Raw genomic sequence first — 18,607 nt, forward strand, 5'->3', positions numbered from 1 at the left:
AGGTCCCCCTACAGCATCTCCAGGCAGTAGCTACGATCCCCAGCAGGGCTGTGAAGCTGAACTCCAGATCCCATGGTGCCCTGCAGGAATCCAGGGCACTGCAATGCTGCAGAGAAGTCACCATCTAGCTCCTTGGGAGAGGCAGTGTCCCAACGTATTTGTCTTCCCCCATCCTTCCAGTCTTTGGGAGTCCCAGCCAGGTTGAGCTGCTGTCCGTCCATCCGTCACAATAAATATCCTTAATGAAAACCTGCTCTAGAGTGCTGTGCACTTCAGACTGGGCCGAAGGTTCACCTTTCAACAGGACAAGGACTCTCATCACAAAGCAAATACAACACAAAGACGGGTGTGGCTTAAGGACAACTCCAGAAATGTTCTTGAGTGGCCCAGGCATTTAATTTCTAAAATCCTTTCTTTCACTTTGTCAGTCTGGGGTATTAAGTGTTGTTTAATGTGTGAAAAAAATGTCATTTCAATGATTTTACCACATGGCTGCAACATAACAAAACAGAAAAAACGTGAAGGAGTCAGAATAATATCAAATGCAGTGTAATTTAGTAAATTTGGACTCAGAACTGCAGAGAATATACTGTACATATACAGTAAATACACCTTTATAGAAAAATCTCATAAATTATTAATAATAACCTTAACTTGATTCAATCCAATTTTTGTTAAATATTTCATGAGTTAAGTACAGTATGTTTCTTCTGGAAGACAGAGCTGATGTTAGGCTATAGTCAATAAAATGCTTGTGAATAGCAGCATGGCACCTTAAAGGGTATTCTGCTCAATTCTCAGCTTCCTGATGCACAAGGAAAACCCATTAGCTCACAGGCACTCTATGTAATACTCTACGGCTAATAGTTACTATGGAGACAGTGTTTGTCTCAACACATCCATAATGACTAGGGATTCAAGAAGGAACTCCAAATGCATCCCCACTGGGACAGCACAGTCTCACTGTGCACCTAACTTAGCACCGATTGCTACTTACATCCTTAGAGAAACAGCACGACAGCTCATTATTTAAGTGCAGATTTCTTTGTTTGCCTCGCTTGCTTTTAATGTAACATTCATGAGTCAGAAATTCTAAAGAGAAAACAGATGATGGCAGCAAAATGTCAACTCAAATTTTAACCAGTATATCTTGCTTTTCCATTACAAACTAAAGAAGGGGAGCCAAGTGCTATCCTGGTCTCCCTAGCGGTTTCCTCAAATGTCTCAATAAATGTGCATATTAGGGTCAGTTGAACCAATTCTAGTTTTTGTGTGAGAGTACAACTTGACTAGTGCTCTATTTTTGGGTGATTTCTACCTTTACCTCCGTGCTGCTAGGACAAGCCGTGGCTCTCCAAAACTCAGACTGTTATGACTTGTGTAGGTAAAGGCTAAGTGAGATATGGGGATGAATGGGAGAGGAAGCATTAACTGAAGCCAAAGTTAAAACGAAAGATCTGTCCTATTGATCGTCGCCACAAAACACTAATCAAAGAATCGTTGCAAGAGTCAGAAACTGGAAATCCTAAAGCACTTGTAATACATACACATTTACGAAAGGTTCAAAATTTAGTGATATCCACAAACTCGGATAATGACACATCTAATGTTTTTATATTGTTATGTTGATAATTTTAATACATAAGAACATTGAACATAATATACAGTATTTGACAAAGAGAGGAGACCATTCAGTCCATCAAGCTCGTTTGTTTAGCCCAGGGGTCCCCAACTCCAGTCCCGGAGGGCCACAGTGGCTGCAGGTGTTCATTCTAACCCTTTTCTTAATTAGTGACCTGCTTTTGCTGCAATTAACTTCTTTTGAATTAATTTTAATTGACTTGTTTTTTAAGATTTGTTCCCCTGAATTTCTTTATTGTTTCTCTGAATTGCTTCATTTCTTTCCTAAAATGGAAAGCAAACAGAAATTAAATTTGAAGTGAGTGTGTAAAGAGAAGACCAACTAAGGCAGGGCCTCAAACTCCAAACAATTTCACTCTAACCAGTTGCTTAATTAGGAGCCAAGTCTTTTTGTTAATTAAACCAATTCTTTAATTCCATGGCATGTGGTTGCTGTCATTGTGCAATAGCAGACATTTTCACTTTTCTCAGAGTACTGTTAAAATGTTTGGGGGACTTGAGCAGATCAGCATTCCTGCGACCTTCACCTTTCTTTATTTTCAGATATTGTATGATGGACACAGTTTGCTGGTCATGTTTTGGTTGATTTTGTATCTCATTATTGTTTGGCTGCTAATTAAGTAAATTGAAACAATTAAGAGGTCTGACTCTTCAGGAGCAACTCAAATAAAATTGATTCAAAAGAAGTTAATTAGCAGCAAAAACAGGGCACTAATTAAGAAAAGGGTTAGAATGAAAACCTGCAGCCACTGTGGCCCTCCAGGAACACAGTTGGGGACCCATGGTTTAGCCAATAGCTACGCTGTCCCGATAACTCATCCAGTTATTTCTTAAAGGTTGTCAAGGTTTCTTCATCAGCTCCATGACTTAGTTGTTTGTTCCCGAGTCCCACAACTCTTTGCATAAAGAAGTGACGTCCTCAAGTACACGATTTACCCTTAAGGTGAAAAAATGTTGCTGAGTGTGCTTTATTGAAGCCTTTGAGGGTTTGTACACTTGGATGAGGTCCCCATGCAGTCTCCTGTGCTCGAGAGTAAGTAGGATTATTTCTCTGAGTCTGTCACATTAGGACATGTCCTCAAATCCTGGAGTGCTCCTAGTTGTTCTCCTCTGCACAGCTTCAACTGCTACTATGTCTTTATATGGCACGGTGACCAAAGCTGCACACAATACTCCAGATGTGGTCTTACTAGTGCATTTTAGTCTGAGAATAACGTTTCTTGATTTATATTCAATACTTTTTATGATAAAATCAAATATTTTATTGTTTAAAAAAAATATATATCAATGTGTTGAAATCACTTCAGTATAGCTTGGTTGACCAGAATAGTTTTTATTTTTTTGTCCATCACCTACTGACTCACCGGTATAAGAAAATCCCCACATATGATACACTGTTTGATGGACCTTGATGTCCAGCTATGCAGGATGTCCCGCTTTTTTGGTGTCTCAAAACACCTCCCCCCATTTTAGGCCTTCGACACCCAATATGGAACATAGTTTATGCGGGAAATGACACTCTTATGATAAAAAGTAAACCAGTACACTATGTATTTCAGCAAAAATGATCAGAAGGAGCTGAAGTTGTGCATGCCACATCAGCTGTCTCCCATTGGTTCACCATAATGGGATATGAGGGGCCAAACTCACTCCTTTTTACAAAAAAAAAAATATTGGTAGAGTGACTAAAACAACGAGATTTTGAAGAGGCCAAAATGAGCCCCTATGAAGGATTGCTGGGCTCACTCCCATGGGAGCACCTTGAAGTAGAAAAAAGCTTCTCTGGATCAGGTCGTTAGTAGAATTCCTTCTTTGTGCCTGCTGTGGGAAATATGTAAGGCATGACGTATGGAGAAAAAGTAGAAGGGCAGACTCAGGACACAACAGAAGGATTATATGTTTTGTATATGGCATGGGAGCGTCTGGGAACTCCACAGGATGAGATGGAAAAGTTGCTGAGGAAAGGGAAACCAGCTCAGTGTGGTGCTACCACAACACCAATCAAGATAAGTACAATGAAAATGACAATAAGAAAATGAATTATTAGAGCAAAAAAAAATCTTTGGGGATGAGAGAAGAAGACCAGAGTACTGAGAGAAAAACCCACACAGACAGTTGGGCAAAATACACACTCCACAAAGACAGTGGCCAGGCGTAGAATCTCTGGTGGCACCCATGGACCTTGACAGGGATGTCCCTCAGGACTACAAATCCCATGGATCCCTGTGGATGTCCATACTAGGGCTATACCAGAGGTGTACTGCCATCTATTGTACTGGGGAAGGAACTTCTTTTGACAGACAACCTCCCCCAGTCTCTCCACTAATCTTCCACCCTGGCTGGGATAGTAATCAAATAACATTCTGGCTGGGCTATGCCTCAATCTATAGTGTCCATCTATTATGGCCTCCCAGCCATGCCAGGAATTGCCCTTCATTCAAGTCAGGGTGCCACTTCATCCCTTAGGCCACTGGCACTATAACTGATGCCCCAGAGAAGCCGGGTAGCACAGCTAGTTACATTATAATATGATATTTCTCAAATCTGCTTAATCCAACTCAGAGTAGCACAGACATTTTATTACAAAATGTGGTGGACGAGTATTTTTCTATTGCTGCCAATTTTTGATACTGCACCTTCTCAGTTCTTCAAACAAAGTCCAATATTAGCCGAAGAACGATTTATTGGACAAATCTCACATTTTTAAAAAAATATCATTTCATTTATGCAATGAATACTGGTGGGACAGGGAACTAATGAGCAATAGCAGTAGTTGCTGTGTTTTCCACTTGTATAGTAAAGGGCTAATTAGCAACCTATTCTCTTTCTCTATTTTATATATATATATATTATAGTGAAGTTATCAGCAATTGACTCTACATTTGTTACGTGATATTAGAATTATGTCCAGATACTCTAGGTAGCAAGGTAAAACCATGTTTTCAGTTTGTTGTTGTCATGTGCCGCACATTATAGCCGTAACATTCTGAGGTGGCCACAGGATCTTGGTTTGTTTCAGATTCACTACTTTCAATCCTTTGCCACGCACTTTATAAGCTCTGAAATTAAACGCCTCGCTGCACTACTTAATACATACCCCAAATAAACCATTGTGACATCTGACATTTTCTAAAGACAGCCTTCTTATAATTTCCAAACTCCTCTGCGTTCACCTCCACTGAAGCTCATTCATCTTTTCTTTATCTATTGCCCACAACTCTCTTTTGATGTTGCTTCTTCTCTAATGAGAAAACTGAAATTGTCATTCTTTATGTTGTGACACTTAATTTTCTCTACTTCACATCAAAACCTATACCCTTGATGTAATGTCCTATTGATTTTAGCTTCTATTATTTAATATGTTAATATAATGCATGGTTCCTTGTGATACAGCAATGGATTGCTGACAATGCTCTCCAATGAATTTGCTCTACAAAATAAGAACTGACTGTTACTTTATTAATGTTTATGTTTTAACTATCCAAAATATAAGTTAAAGCATCTGTGATGTCTGGATATTTGAATGGACTGGTATAGGTTTTTTATCGGGTGTGTGGAAAGGAAGCAAACCTCTGTAGGAATGTGAGGTCAATTAACACATTTGCTTTTGATTAGTACTAGGGAATCCATTCCTGGACGGGTTTATCCTTTCCCGGGAATTTGGGAATCCCGCATGTCATTCCAAGGAATCCTGGGCTCCCAGGGATGACACAGTGCACGGGCATCTCACATGTGAACGGTTTTAGAATGAGCGACACTTTTGTTTAATAAAACTACTGCAATATTTTGACACCAATAAAACACTAACCTTAACTACAAGCAGTTCATGCTGTCATATAAGTACATGTATCTAGTTAGTTGTGGTAATAACAGCATAGAAAGCATGAGTCGAGCATGCAGTCGTCCAGGCAAGAGCGCACCTTCGTGCAGAGTGTGCCAGCCGCTGAGAAAGCACGTTCTGCCTCCACTGAAGTAGGTGGCACAGTCATCAGATACTGATACACTTGTTCTAAACATCGCTTTTACTGATGTATCCAGTTTCTTGTCATCATTCTGTGATGGTAAGTTTCTTGGCACAGATAATGCGGATGCAACAGACTGAGGCATTGCAATTTCAAGTTACTGTTCAAAGCTGTCAACAGCACAGACGTCAACGGACTCTGCTCCATCCTGGCATTTGTGAGCTGCAGAGTGCAGACACCTCCCAGTCCACTGTGCTCAGTCTTAGTGGGAGCCGGGAGACTGACTGCTGCTGGTCTGTTGTTGACTGAATTAATGAGCAACACACTACACCATGGGCCAAAAAACTGTGCCACTTAATTATTTCCAACTATAACTATAATTCTTGATTGATTTTTACACTTTTACACGCATGCGAGCTTGGCCGTTCCCGTTCAGCCGGGAATTCTAGCAGTTTCATTCCCAGGAATGCGGGAATGGGAAACGTCTGGGAATGGACTCCCTAATTAGTACATCATCAAGCAGGACCCCAACCTCGCACCATTTGCAGAGCTGTCGATCAATATAAGAAACTGTCTGTCCTCTTGATGTCACACCACCACAGAATCAATTCATAAGACTGCACTGGGCTTTTAATAAATAATAACAATAAAAATACATTTAACTTATACAACAAAACCGTAGATACATGTGCTTTATATTAATATATAAAATACTAGCTGTCCCCCGTGGCTCTGCCCGCGTAATAGTGAAACAGGACAAACTTTAAAAAATCAAATAAAAAAAATGTAATAATTTGTATTGAGAAGAGTTTACATTGATAGCTTTCATATCCGAGGGCCTCTTGATATACAATAGTTTTGGTTTTGCAATCAGGGATGAGAATGTGATCTCTTTGCCAAAAATGTAAATACTGGCAAGGTGTCTCTGGCCAAGCAGAAGGTACAGTAGGTACACTCCAACGTCAAACCTTAACACTGTATCTGATTGTATTCACCTTTGATGGGAGAGTGTCCCCCGCATGGGGAGAAGAGCACATGGCCGTAATATCTTTGCCAATGAGTAGGTACCATCTAAAACACATGTAGCTGTGATCTCTCTCTCAAAAACATCAAATGTTACTAATAATCTCTAGATGATAATGTCTGCTGAATAAACAGGTATCGTTAGCTAAGTGGAGGCAAGGTGCGCTCTAATAAGTGGCAACTCGAATGGAGGCTGGCGTGTGAGTGAGGATGGCCCCGCCTGGCTCCCTACTCCTGAGGTCCCGCCTCCCATTACGCTTAGCCTGCTGCATGTCTCTCAGATTCACGCAAATAAATTGGCACCGCAACCAAACTATAATACTTAGATCGGTCAGAGAAGTCACAAAAAATAAGTCACCAAATAAACTCAAATAAAATACTCTTCCTCCACTCCACCCAGGCAGCTTCCTCCTCCTCCTCCTGAATCTGGCACCCTCAGCAGTGGCTGTAGGCTCCCTTTATAGCCTACCCATTGCCGCCCACACAGGGTCAGGAAGCCTTGCAGTTCCCCCTGGCGGTGGCCACAGAGCCCAACAAGGATGAACTCCAGTATTCCAAGATAATGGCCCCGATGCAACCCAGGGGGGCTGCCACCAAGTGTTCCAGGGGACGTAGAGTGCACCCCATACATTTTATATATATATTATATATATATATACTCAGCAGAAAAAGAAACGTCCTCTGACTTTCAACTGTTTTTACTTTCAGTAAACTTAATGTGTAAATATTTGTATGAACACTAAAAGAGTCAACACCATAAGACATAAACTAAAAATGTTTCACAATGTGTCCCTGAATGAAGGGAGGCTCAAAATCAAAAGTACCAGTCAGTATCTGGTGTGGCCACCAGCTGCTTAAAGTACTGCAGTGCATCTCCTCCTCATGGACTGGACCAGATTTGTCAGTTCTTGCTGTGAGATGTTACCCCACTCTTCCACCAAGGCACCTGCAAGTTCCTGGACATTTCTGGGGAATGGCCTAGCCCTCACCCTGCGATCCAACAGGTCCCAGACGTGCTCAATGGGATTGAGATCCGGGCTCTTCCACTGCGAGGATGATCAGCTGTCCTTCCTGTCTCCCTGTAGCGCTGTCTTAGGCGTCTCACAGTGCGGACATGGCAATTTATTGCCCTAGCCACATCAGCAGTCCTCACACAGATGAGCAGGGACCCTGGGCATCTTTCTTTGGGTGTTTTTCACAGTCGGTAGACAAGTCTCTTTAGTGTCCTGCTTTTTTAGAACTGTGACCTTAAATGCCTACTTTCTGTAAGCTGGTCTTAACGACCATTCCACAGGTGCATGTTAATTAATTGATTATGGTTAATTGAACATGCATAGAAAACATTGTTTAAACCCTTTACAATGAAGATCTGTTAAGTTATTTGGATTTTTAAAACATTCTTGTTGAAATACACAGTCCTGGAAAAAGGAACGTTTCTTTTTTTGCTGAGTATATATATATATATATATATATATATATATATATATATATATATATATATATATATATATATATATATATATATATATATATATATATATATGTGGAAGACTGCCGGCTTCCCAGGCCGTCCGCACCCCAGGCCGACAGGAGGAGCTCTCCGACACCAGGATCGTGCCCTGAGGTCCAGCAGGGCCTTATGGACTCTGTAGTGTTTATACACAGCCCTGCTGGATACCTTGGGGACCACCAGGAGTCACTGTGGGGGGACTTGTGGGATCAGTTGTGCCTTATGACCCGGGAGTACGTCACAGTCACGTGACGGGAAGGAATGGCGTGCTCCCGGGGTGATGTGAAAGACTGATTGCCCTGACCCGGAAGGAATAAGGAACTGTGGACTGCTGGGACAGGAACACCTCCGGGTCAGGGGCTATAAAAGGACGGTGCCTCAGTCCAGACACTGAGCTGTGCTGGGTGGGAGAGGAGCAAAGTGTCTGGGGCAGGAGGAGAGGCTGCCACAATATATATATATATATATATATATATATATATATATATACACACACACACACACCATATACACACTACTGCCCCCTACTGCCACAATATATATATATATATATATATACACACACACACCATATTTACACGTGTACCACGCTCACATTTTTTCCCGAAAATTAGCATTAGAAAATCAGGTGCACGTCATACACGATGAAATGTAATTCTGTAATATTTACTTCTGCTTGGGCTCGCTCACTCACTCTCTCGTTCGCTTGCTCATGCTCTCTCTCGCTCGCTTACTCGTGCACTCACGCTCTCTCTCTCACTTGCTCGCACACTCGCGCTCTCTCTCTCACTCGCTTGCTCGCGTACTCGTGCTCTCTCTCTCGCTTGCTTGCTCGCACACTCGCGCTCTCTCTCTCGCTTGCTTGCTTGCACACTCGCGCTCTCTCTCTCATGCTCTCTCTCTCTCGCTCGCTTGCTCGTGTACTCACGCTCTCTCTTTATCTCGCTCACACGCGCACTCGCGCTCTCTCTCTCTCATTCACTGGCTCACGCACTCGCTCTTTCTCGCTCACGCTCTCTCTCTCTCTGAACACTTCCTATACAATCACATAACGCGTCGTACGTGGGGCAAAACGATTTTCGCGATTTTCTTTGTAAAAATTAGGGTGCGCGTCTTACACGATGGCGTGTGGTACATGAGTAAATACAATATATATATATACACATACACACACGCATACACAAGGAATTTATTTTTCATTCTACTTCAACAATTTGGACTCTACAGGACTACCTCAATGCTCAATCACCCATTGTATACAGCTTTGTCTGCTGAACAACCAAAGAATTAGAAGATGCAGACCTGAGAGTGAAAGCTAACATGGACGGAGTAAGTCAGTCCCAAAGATATGTGGGTGCAATAGCAGCAAGACACTTGTATACAAGTAGCAGAATCATATGTTGGATCTGCTCTTTAGCAGGTAACCAATGTAACAAATAAAGCAAAGTGGTTATACGGGAATGCTTTCCATATATTAGTATGTACATATGCAGAGCTAACTTCTAGGTGGTCCTTTTGATGGAGATGACCTCTACAGGTGCAAAGCATTTACACTTCATAAATTGTTTCATACACTTAAAATGAGACAGTGAGCTCTTACCTTCTAGCAGGTCTCTTGCCAGACCAGGTTCTGCCCCTGTGGACCGAACAAAGTCTGACAGGACTGCATCCATATCCAGAGTCATGTGATCATGTAGAGGCACTGCCCAGCCCTTAGCAAAACCCGTGGAAGTCGCCAGCCTTTCAGGCTCTCATCTGAAACAAAAGATGAAAGAAACCCATTTATTAAAGCATGCACAATCCAAATGTTACAACTTTGAAAATCGAAGACACCGAGCTTAAAGGATCATCTTGGAAAAGCACTGGACATCTCAGGATTGATCAGAATCTTTTGATGCCTAAACTAGATTAAGTAGGTATGAAAATTAATGAATAAATAATCCTAAATACAGTTTTTATATTAAATGCACTTAGTGCTGCAAGTGAAAAAAACATAATGATCTTCTTTCATTTTAAAAAACTTAAATGCGTGAAGACCGATATTTAGTATATAAGGCAATATATACTGTACAGCATCCAGTGGATTCAGAAAGTATTCAGACCCTTAATTCAGTACTTTGTTGAACCACAATGATAGCTAGGAGAGTGTAGAGGCAGTCAGTCAGTCATTTTCCAACCCGCTATATCCTAACATGGTTCACCGACAAAAGTGCGATAGACATATGCACCCGACAAAACCGTGGACGGACAAATGAGCGCCGACAAACCCGCTAACTGGTTTTCGACAAATGTGCGCCGACAAAATCACGAGAGAGGCCAAGAAAGTGGGACGCCCTTGCTGCAATTCTTCCTACATATGCAGGGCGTGATCTTAAGGACTATCTGCGTGCTGTGCTGATGGCATGCCGCGTCTCATAATATTGACTACTAAAATAAACATTATTATATATGCTTTAAACCAGTAATTCATAATTAATGAAACTTTCGCGATTTTGTCGGCAGCGATTTTGACGGCTAGTTTTAATCGGCGCTGTTTTGTCAGTGTGCATATGTCTATCGCGCAAATTTCGGGTCACATCCTAACACAGGGTCACAGGGGGTGTGTGCTGGAGCCAATCCCAGCCAGGCATGAACAAACCCCAGGCAGGGCACCAACCCTCTGCAGGGCACACACACACACACACACACACGCACACACACCAAGTACAATTTGGAATCACCAATGCACGAAACCTGCATGTCTTTGCACTCTGGGAGGAAACCGGAGTACGTGGAGGAAACCCATGCAGACACAGGGAGAACATGCAAACTCCACGCAGGGAGGACCCGGGAAGCGAACACAGGTCACCTTACTGTGAGGCAGCAGCGCTACCACTGCGCCAACGTACCTCCCTCTTTTTTCTCCTGCTTTCTTTTAATCTTCTGATGTTTTGTTTCTTTTCATCATTTTTTTTTTAGTTTAACTAGGAAGTAATTTGCTGTGTAACCTTGACTTAACTGTGAGGAAAATAAATAAATAAATAATCTTGATTACTCTCAGACACAAGCTTAAGCCATTGTGTGAGGTGGGAGAACAGTTTTTTTTATATTTGCTTTGACATTCCAGCTTACAAAGTTCAATGTTTAGTCAGATAAATATTGTTTCTGAACATTTGGGAATCTTAAATAAAAGTAGTAGTAGATTTAGCTTTAACACTGATTTAATATTGTTATTGCTGACTATTATGTCTAAAGAGTTATCATTATGTTGGCACATAAGGGGTTAAAAAAAATTTGATAAATAGTAACTTGCTCTCTTTCCTTTCTCCATCCACCCCACCAGCTTGCGTCCCCAAAAGAGGTTAAACCACACTTTCTAGAGACCAAATCCTCTGACATGCCAAGAGTCAGGGTTTATAAAATGCAAATTTGGTATAGACATTTCCTTAAAGTTACGGAAAGGTTCAACCATCAAATCCTAAGCAGACTTATTTGGTGTTGTCATCTTAGTGTCTCAATGGAGTGAACAGAAAATCTTATTTAAGTGCGAAATTCTATGACACATCAGTCCCGTTAGTCACATTCTGATGTCCGCCCATCCATTCATCTCTCTGTCTTCTAAACCAGGTTGTTCTATACCTATAACAGAACAATCTGAATCTACTGTGGGTATGAAAATGAAGTAATTAGTAGTTTTGATCATACCTTTCATACAACGTTTGCTCAGTATTACAAGGGAAATATAGCCAAGGATATTTCTTTCTTTCACTGTACAGAATTTTATAAATGTATGAAGGTCAATACTTAGTGAATAAAGCAATATAAGATATATCTGGACACTGCATCTAGAGATTGCATTAAGTGCATGCATTAGCCACCGTCAGCAGTTAGAGAGGAACAGAAGTAATTGAGTAAGAAACTAAACAATGTTAATACATCAATAAAGATAAAGTACATATGTCTAAAGCAGAGTATCATTTTATGAAGATTAAGAAGCTGACGAGCATCATCACTTTAGTCTTAAACTGGACCCATGGAGTGAGTTATAGGGGACAGGAAGCATAAAAATGAGTAAATTTGCTGATTAATAAAACAGAAGAAGATGTGAGATGCACGCAGCACAATTGTCTTCCTTTCGTTCATCTCCCGTGTGTTGAGCAGTAACGCTGTGCCCTATTTCACAACACCAGCAGGAGTAACACATTTCTGAAGAGAGACACTATCTGTTCACTTTTATGAGTAATAAGCAGATGAAACATCACTGCTAGACAGAAGAAATTTTCTTGAACATGTTATTTAAGGTGGCAGCATAGGAAGAAGACTTTCCACAGAATTTATTAGGTTGTGAAACAACCACATAAACCTCTGCATCAAATGATGAAGCAAAAGGGAATCTCCATTAGGACAGCGTTTATCTATTTGACATTAAAGCTTAGTCATCTGGCATGATAAAAAAGTGATCAATTTGTTAAATGTTGGAGTAAGCTTTTGTACAGTAAGCCTCTAATGGTGCATTAGTCACGTAAATTATAACATAGCATAACATTCATAAACCTGCTTAAGTCCAGCTTAGGGTTGTGAAAAACCAGAATCTATCCCAGTCACACTGCTCAATAGGCAAGAGACGGGTTTGAACAGGGCATACCCATTCATGTACCCACTCTCCGAAATAAAACAAGGACAATTTAGAGCCACCGATTATGTGAATTTCCCCTTGGGATTAATAAAGTATCTATCTATCTATCTATCTATCAATTAACCAAACACATACATTATTTTGGGATATGGAAGAAAATATCCATAGAGGCAGCCCAAACACAAGGCTGCCACAAAAACTACTGTATATTGGGAATGTTAGACAGATCTCTTTAGCTGCCCCTGATCCTATAACACATCAAGGAGGCCAAAAAAAGTACAAAAAACGATTATTGATCATAAAAATAAACAATTATGCAGGTGAGGAATACACAAAGTGCAGAAGAGTGTGCAAAACAAAGGACAACAAATAACCTACCATGATATTTGGCTTTCTTAAAGAGTATTTGCTCCTGTCTAATTTGCCAAAGTAACACCAATTACCCACTTCACACTTCACACTTCACAACTGTGAATACTACCTTTCGCTATCTAGAAACCTTGAGCTAGGCATTGCTTCCTGACATGTACCAGGGATTTGGTGGCCATTTCCAAAAATAAGGATACTGAATACATGGTCATGGTGAAAGGACCATATATAACGGGACTTCTTGTTACCAGTCAGGACTATAAAGTGGGTAGAATAGGGGAACCAGCCATCTGTGATAGTACAGTCCCCCTGACACGCTAGATGGTAGCACTCCTGGGCCGGTGCACCCATGCATAACCCCGTATGATGTTATGATGGAAGCTGTGGTTCCATTGGACAACCCTGCTGAGTGCCATGGGTGCCGCCAGGGGGAGCAGTAGGGAAGAATTATACCTATTTTGAGGGGCTTCTGCCTGACCTGGAAATACTGTCATCATGGGTCCAGCATAAAAATGGACCACATCGCTACAGCTGGGAGGTGTGGATGAACAGACAAAGGAAGGAGTTAAACTATTTTGTGTATATTGTGCTGTGCTGGGCTGGGCTAAGTGACAATGAGCCTTTTCAAGGTACTTTTGTAAAATTAAATAATTTTAAATGAAATGTCTGACTGACTGTGTATAATATATCTATATATATATCTATATATATATCTATATCTATATATCTATATATATATATCTATATATATATATATATCTATATCTATATCTATATCTATATCTATATCTATATCTATATCTATATCTATATATATATCTATATATATATATATATATATATATATATATATATATATATACACACTAGGGGGCTGTGCCCCCTACTGGCTTCGCTCGCCCACACCACAACTCTGCCCCTCAAGTTGTGAAATTTCTGAACGCATGCTAAGGAGAGGCGGACGGATAAGCTGCTGGCTGTCTGCTAGCTGCTACCGAGCTGCGTGATCTGCATGTCGTGCTGCATGTCGATCATTTAAAAGCCTGTACAGCAGCTGCCCTTTTGTTTCACTTCCTTGTCCCATGGGACGTTAAAGTCTCTCCGAGAAATTGTTTGTAAGTAGTGAGTGACATGCAAGAAGTCTCGTGGGACTTCAAAGTATCTCCCTGAGATGATAAAATCTCAACCAAAAAATGTTTTATATAATAGATAGATATATATTAGCCATGGCACCTCTTGAAGACAGGTAATAGAATTATTTGTAAATATTTGCTGTCTCTTGCCCTATATGTAACTTCTCTTCACTGACACTCCCTCTCTCAAACACTTTCCCATAAAGCCAACTTCTCATACTCTGTCATTATATTTGAGGTGCCTTTCTCGCCTTTTGTTGAGTTTTATACTTTTCGTCAATGATGGCAGATCTCTCAGAGTGCCTTCAACGCCTTTTCTCCTCTCATGTGTCTCACACTCGCAGTTCCTCCTCCGATGCGTCACCAAAGCCAAACTGTCCAATCTGATTGCTCTGTAGAACTGGACATGCAGACCCTAGTGTGTTATTATATACTGCTACAGCATTATTATTGAAAAATATTTACAAATAAAAAAAAAAAAAACACAAGTTGACTAATTTTCTGTTTTCTATAACCTCACTGAATTTCAATGAAATCTGCCATACCATTTTTTAGATTTCAGAATATTTAGTGTTCCAATTGTATGGGTTGTTTTAACCTCTAAATATTGATATATCAAACATGTTTTTGCTTTCTTAGTGGGCACCTACTGCCATAGATACTGTATTTAAATGCATTTTTACTGAGGGTGAAGTGCTGTGATCTACAATGTGTTGCATGAGGGCCAACAAAACAATTTTTTTACATTTTACATCAACAAAACACACATTATCTTGCACTATACAGAACGTGTGGAACCAACCTATCATCAGCATACTGCACTACAGCAATTGGTCACATTGCCTCATTCTCGCAATTTGTATCAACAAATGTGTCAACCTCTAGTTTGACTTATTGCATATTGACAGACATGCCATTGGCAAATCTTTATTCAACCAAGAACAAAAAAATCAACCTCTTTCCACAGCTCACTGCAGCTTTGTTGTCTTATCTGCTCTGAGCAAAGCCCATCGGCCTGTACATTATATCATAGAATGGCTATAGCAGAGTCTACCAGCAAATTACATACTCTATTGCTATTGCTGGCATTTTTGATGTCCTCCTGCAGGCCAGACTCAGCTCTCAGAGTCCTGCCAAACTCCCAAAAGGAGGACAAATCAACGTCCAGCTCAAGGTGACATCTGATGGGGGGCAGTGAACTCAAAAGCCAGGCTTCTGGCCACCTTAACTGGGAACAGCTTCTAGGATCAGAAATCCCCTTGAGAACTCCTCAGGCTGTCTTTCTAGAACAGTTTTTAATGGCCCAAGGTACAACCCTGCTAATTCTAGTGAGGAACAGAAATAGTCTGTCCTATGTGATTATGAATTTGTCATGAAATGGTAATTTTTCTAGACTTATGGTATGGTTAGAAATAATGTTTTCCACCCTCTAGGGGTTTTGACACATTAGAATTTAAATTTTGCTTTGATTTTGAAGTAACGGTTATTTGAGATGGTGCACTGTTTTCACGGGCGCCACAGTTTCAGAGCATTTGTTTAATTGTTGCCTGGGAAAAAATGCAGAAGAGCACAGTGTGTGATGTCATCAGAACAGAAGTAGCTTAATATCTGTAAAGTTATATGAATGACATCATTTATGAAACCTATTGTTACGTTATATATTAATCTGAAAAAACAAAATAGAGGATGCTTGTTTCTGTTTTGACAGGAAGATCACATTGTATAGGTTAGGTGCAGAATAGACACAGGGGTCAGTTTTTAGGTTAGGTTTGGTTTACTTTATTAGCACCATAGGTAAATTGTGTTGCAGTACAAGATTGACTGTCCTTTTTGACAACAAATGATTAAAAGCAGACACACACACATAGAATTCCATTTAAGTACGATAAAAAACATGTTAAAACAAAAGGTTTAAATTAAACCCAAAATAATACATATAAAAAAAATAATAATTACTAAATCTAAGATTCATTGGGTTGTGTGATTATTGGTGGAACAAAGCTATTTTTATATCTTTTTGTTCTGCTTTTGGGAACAGTAAACTTTTTTTCCAGAGGGAAGTAACTGAAATTCAGAGTGCAAAGGATAGGAAACATTACTTAATACAGAGCTCTAGGGTTAGATTACTGTCTTATATGATTTTGGGGTTTCCTACCTCGCTCAGACATGTGTGCGTTAAGCTTATGAGCGTCTCAAAGTGGTATGAATATATTACTCTAGGTATGCCTTTTCCTGTATTGGCAGCCCCATTTTGTCTTTCAGCTAACACGTTCAGACTAGGACATGGCTCTCCATGACCTTCAAATGGAGAATGTGGCTTCAGAAAGTGGACGGATGAAAGAATTTTTTTTTTTTAGATTTTCTAGACATTTGGAAGGTTTTAAATTGCACTAATAAATCAGCAGCTTTGGAATGGGAAAAATGTATATCTAATGCAAACAAAAACAGCATATGAAAGAAAGTGCAGAGCTGTAATGAGATTTTGGAATCTCACAGAATCTTCAAATTCTTGTGAAGATACAGAGAAGGGCCTACTCTAAAGGTGATAAAAGAGTCCTACAATAAGGCAAAACAATTTGGAGATAAACTTGCAATTTGAAACATAAGAACATACTGTATCTAAGCTTCGGCATTTGTTTAAAGGAAGACTTCCAGATTCCAAACAGTTAAGTACACAAACAAGTAGCTAATCAGTGCCTTTGGCCATTTTGAAGACACCTCTAATAAACTAGGCAGCACGATGATGCAGTGATAGTAAAGAGATGGGGGATTTGTGTCCTGGGTCCATCCTGTGTGAAGTTTGCATGTTCTTTCTGTGTCTTCCATAGTTAGGTGGACTGGTGATGCTAAACTGGCCCTAGTGTGTGTGTCTGTGTGTGTGATGCGTTTGTTCCCTTGAAATGGACTGGCACCCTTTTCCAGGGGGATTCTTTCTGCCTTACACCCTGGTCCCTGTATTAAGTGTGCTTAAAAAGTTTTGCTGTTTAGTACATCATATTAATCCATAAGGGCAAAATGCCTTTTTGCCTGAACTTTGGGGGGTCAGAGTGCAGGGTCAGCCATTGTAAAGCACCCCTAGAGAATACTTTAGGTTAAGGGCCTTGCTCAGGGGCCTAATGGAGTAGGATCCCTTCCAGCAGTAATGGGATTTGATCTGGTAACCTTCCAGGTACCAGCTTAGGTACGGTATGGTATCTAATAAATTACTTTGATAACACAGTATTGTAATTGAGCTGCATTTATTGTATAAGGAGTTAAAAGGCTGATAGAGGACACAGAGCATGAAATAAAAGAAGATTTCTGTAACATACACTTGAAGTTGATTCATCTACTTGTGTATTTGCTGATTTTTGCGCTGCCCAGTGCAGGATGGTGTGGAGCTGAGCAGATCACAGAAGCATCAGGTGCAAAGCAGGAGCCAAGTCTGGGATGCTCAACCTACAGAACCTTGCAGGTTTGACATATGGCTGAAAATCAAAAAAACGCAGAGAAATACTACACAGAGAGGCCATGTACACTCCACACAGACTATCATAGAACTCGGGAGCCTGTCAGCTAAAAGACTAATCATTTATATGGTATGTAATGATAAATACAAAAAAAAAAAAGAACACTGGCAGTACTGACTCCTATGCACTGCTTGTTGATAAATGGTGAAGAGCAAGATGCTGTCAGAAAAGGTCACATCGCCTTAACTGTAGTGCTAATTACTTTCTAAAGCTCTTTTAATGGTAATCATTATGACAGACACGACTTCTAATAAAGTTTAATTGATCACTCCTGACCAGTCTCTTACCACTGCAGTCCACGTTCTAGTTCAAGTACAGGACAAGAGAACAGAAATAGCAATAGATCATTCAGAACACTTTACATTAGCTCTACACAAATTTCTGTATAGAAAAAAGAAATGAAATTAATAACAAGTACATTTACTTTTTGTAATCATCATTCTTTTCTTCTAAAAACTTTCTTAAATTTAGTAAGCAGTTGCTGAACTTGAGCCATATTACACACAAACAGACAACAAAATGCAGGAACGTTACCTGGATCTAACTGCTCATCAGCTATGTGCGACTAATCTGGCCCTGTCAGGAAGAGCCTAGCTAAGCAACATGTGAATAACTGTTAAATGGAAAAAAAAAAAAATGAAGAGTCACTTTGTAGTTGAGCGCGTCGTGCTCAGTAGGAAGTAAAGCTTCCTTTGTTAAGAGAGTCGTTTGTTCTGAGTGCCGAGTGGTGCTATGTGAATTTAGCAGTTTAGTGTCAGCAGTTTGTGCCATCCACTAGCTGCGAAAAGTAACAATTCCACCAGTGTGTGATAGTGACTCATGTCCTAGGAACCAACAGCATGTAA

General features: G+C 40.3%; 1 protein-coding gene across 2 annotated transcripts in view; it reads right to left on the reverse strand.

Annotated features, from left to right (window-relative positions):
* The window catches only part of otud7a (OTU deubiquitinase 7A), a 539,312-nt gene that overhangs the window by 222,928 nt on the left and 297,777 nt on the right, over window positions 1-18,607 (reverse strand). For both annotated transcript variants that reach the window (XM_039773581.1, XM_039773580.1), the window contains one exon: window positions 9,737-9,891. In XM_039773581.1, coding sequence (XP_039629515.1) covers window positions 9,737-9,821 — 85 coding nt within the window. In that variant the 5' untranslated portion in view covers window positions 9,822-9,891. The remainder of the gene's footprint in view (window positions 1-9,736; window positions 9,892-18,607) is intronic.

The sequence above is a fragment of the Polypterus senegalus genome, chromosome 12, assembly GCF_016835505.1.
Source record: "Polypterus senegalus isolate Bchr_013 chromosome 12, ASM1683550v1, whole genome shotgun sequence".
In the NCBI taxonomy this organism is placed as follows: Eukaryota; Metazoa; Chordata; class Cladistia; order Polypteriformes; family Polypteridae; genus Polypterus; species Polypterus senegalus.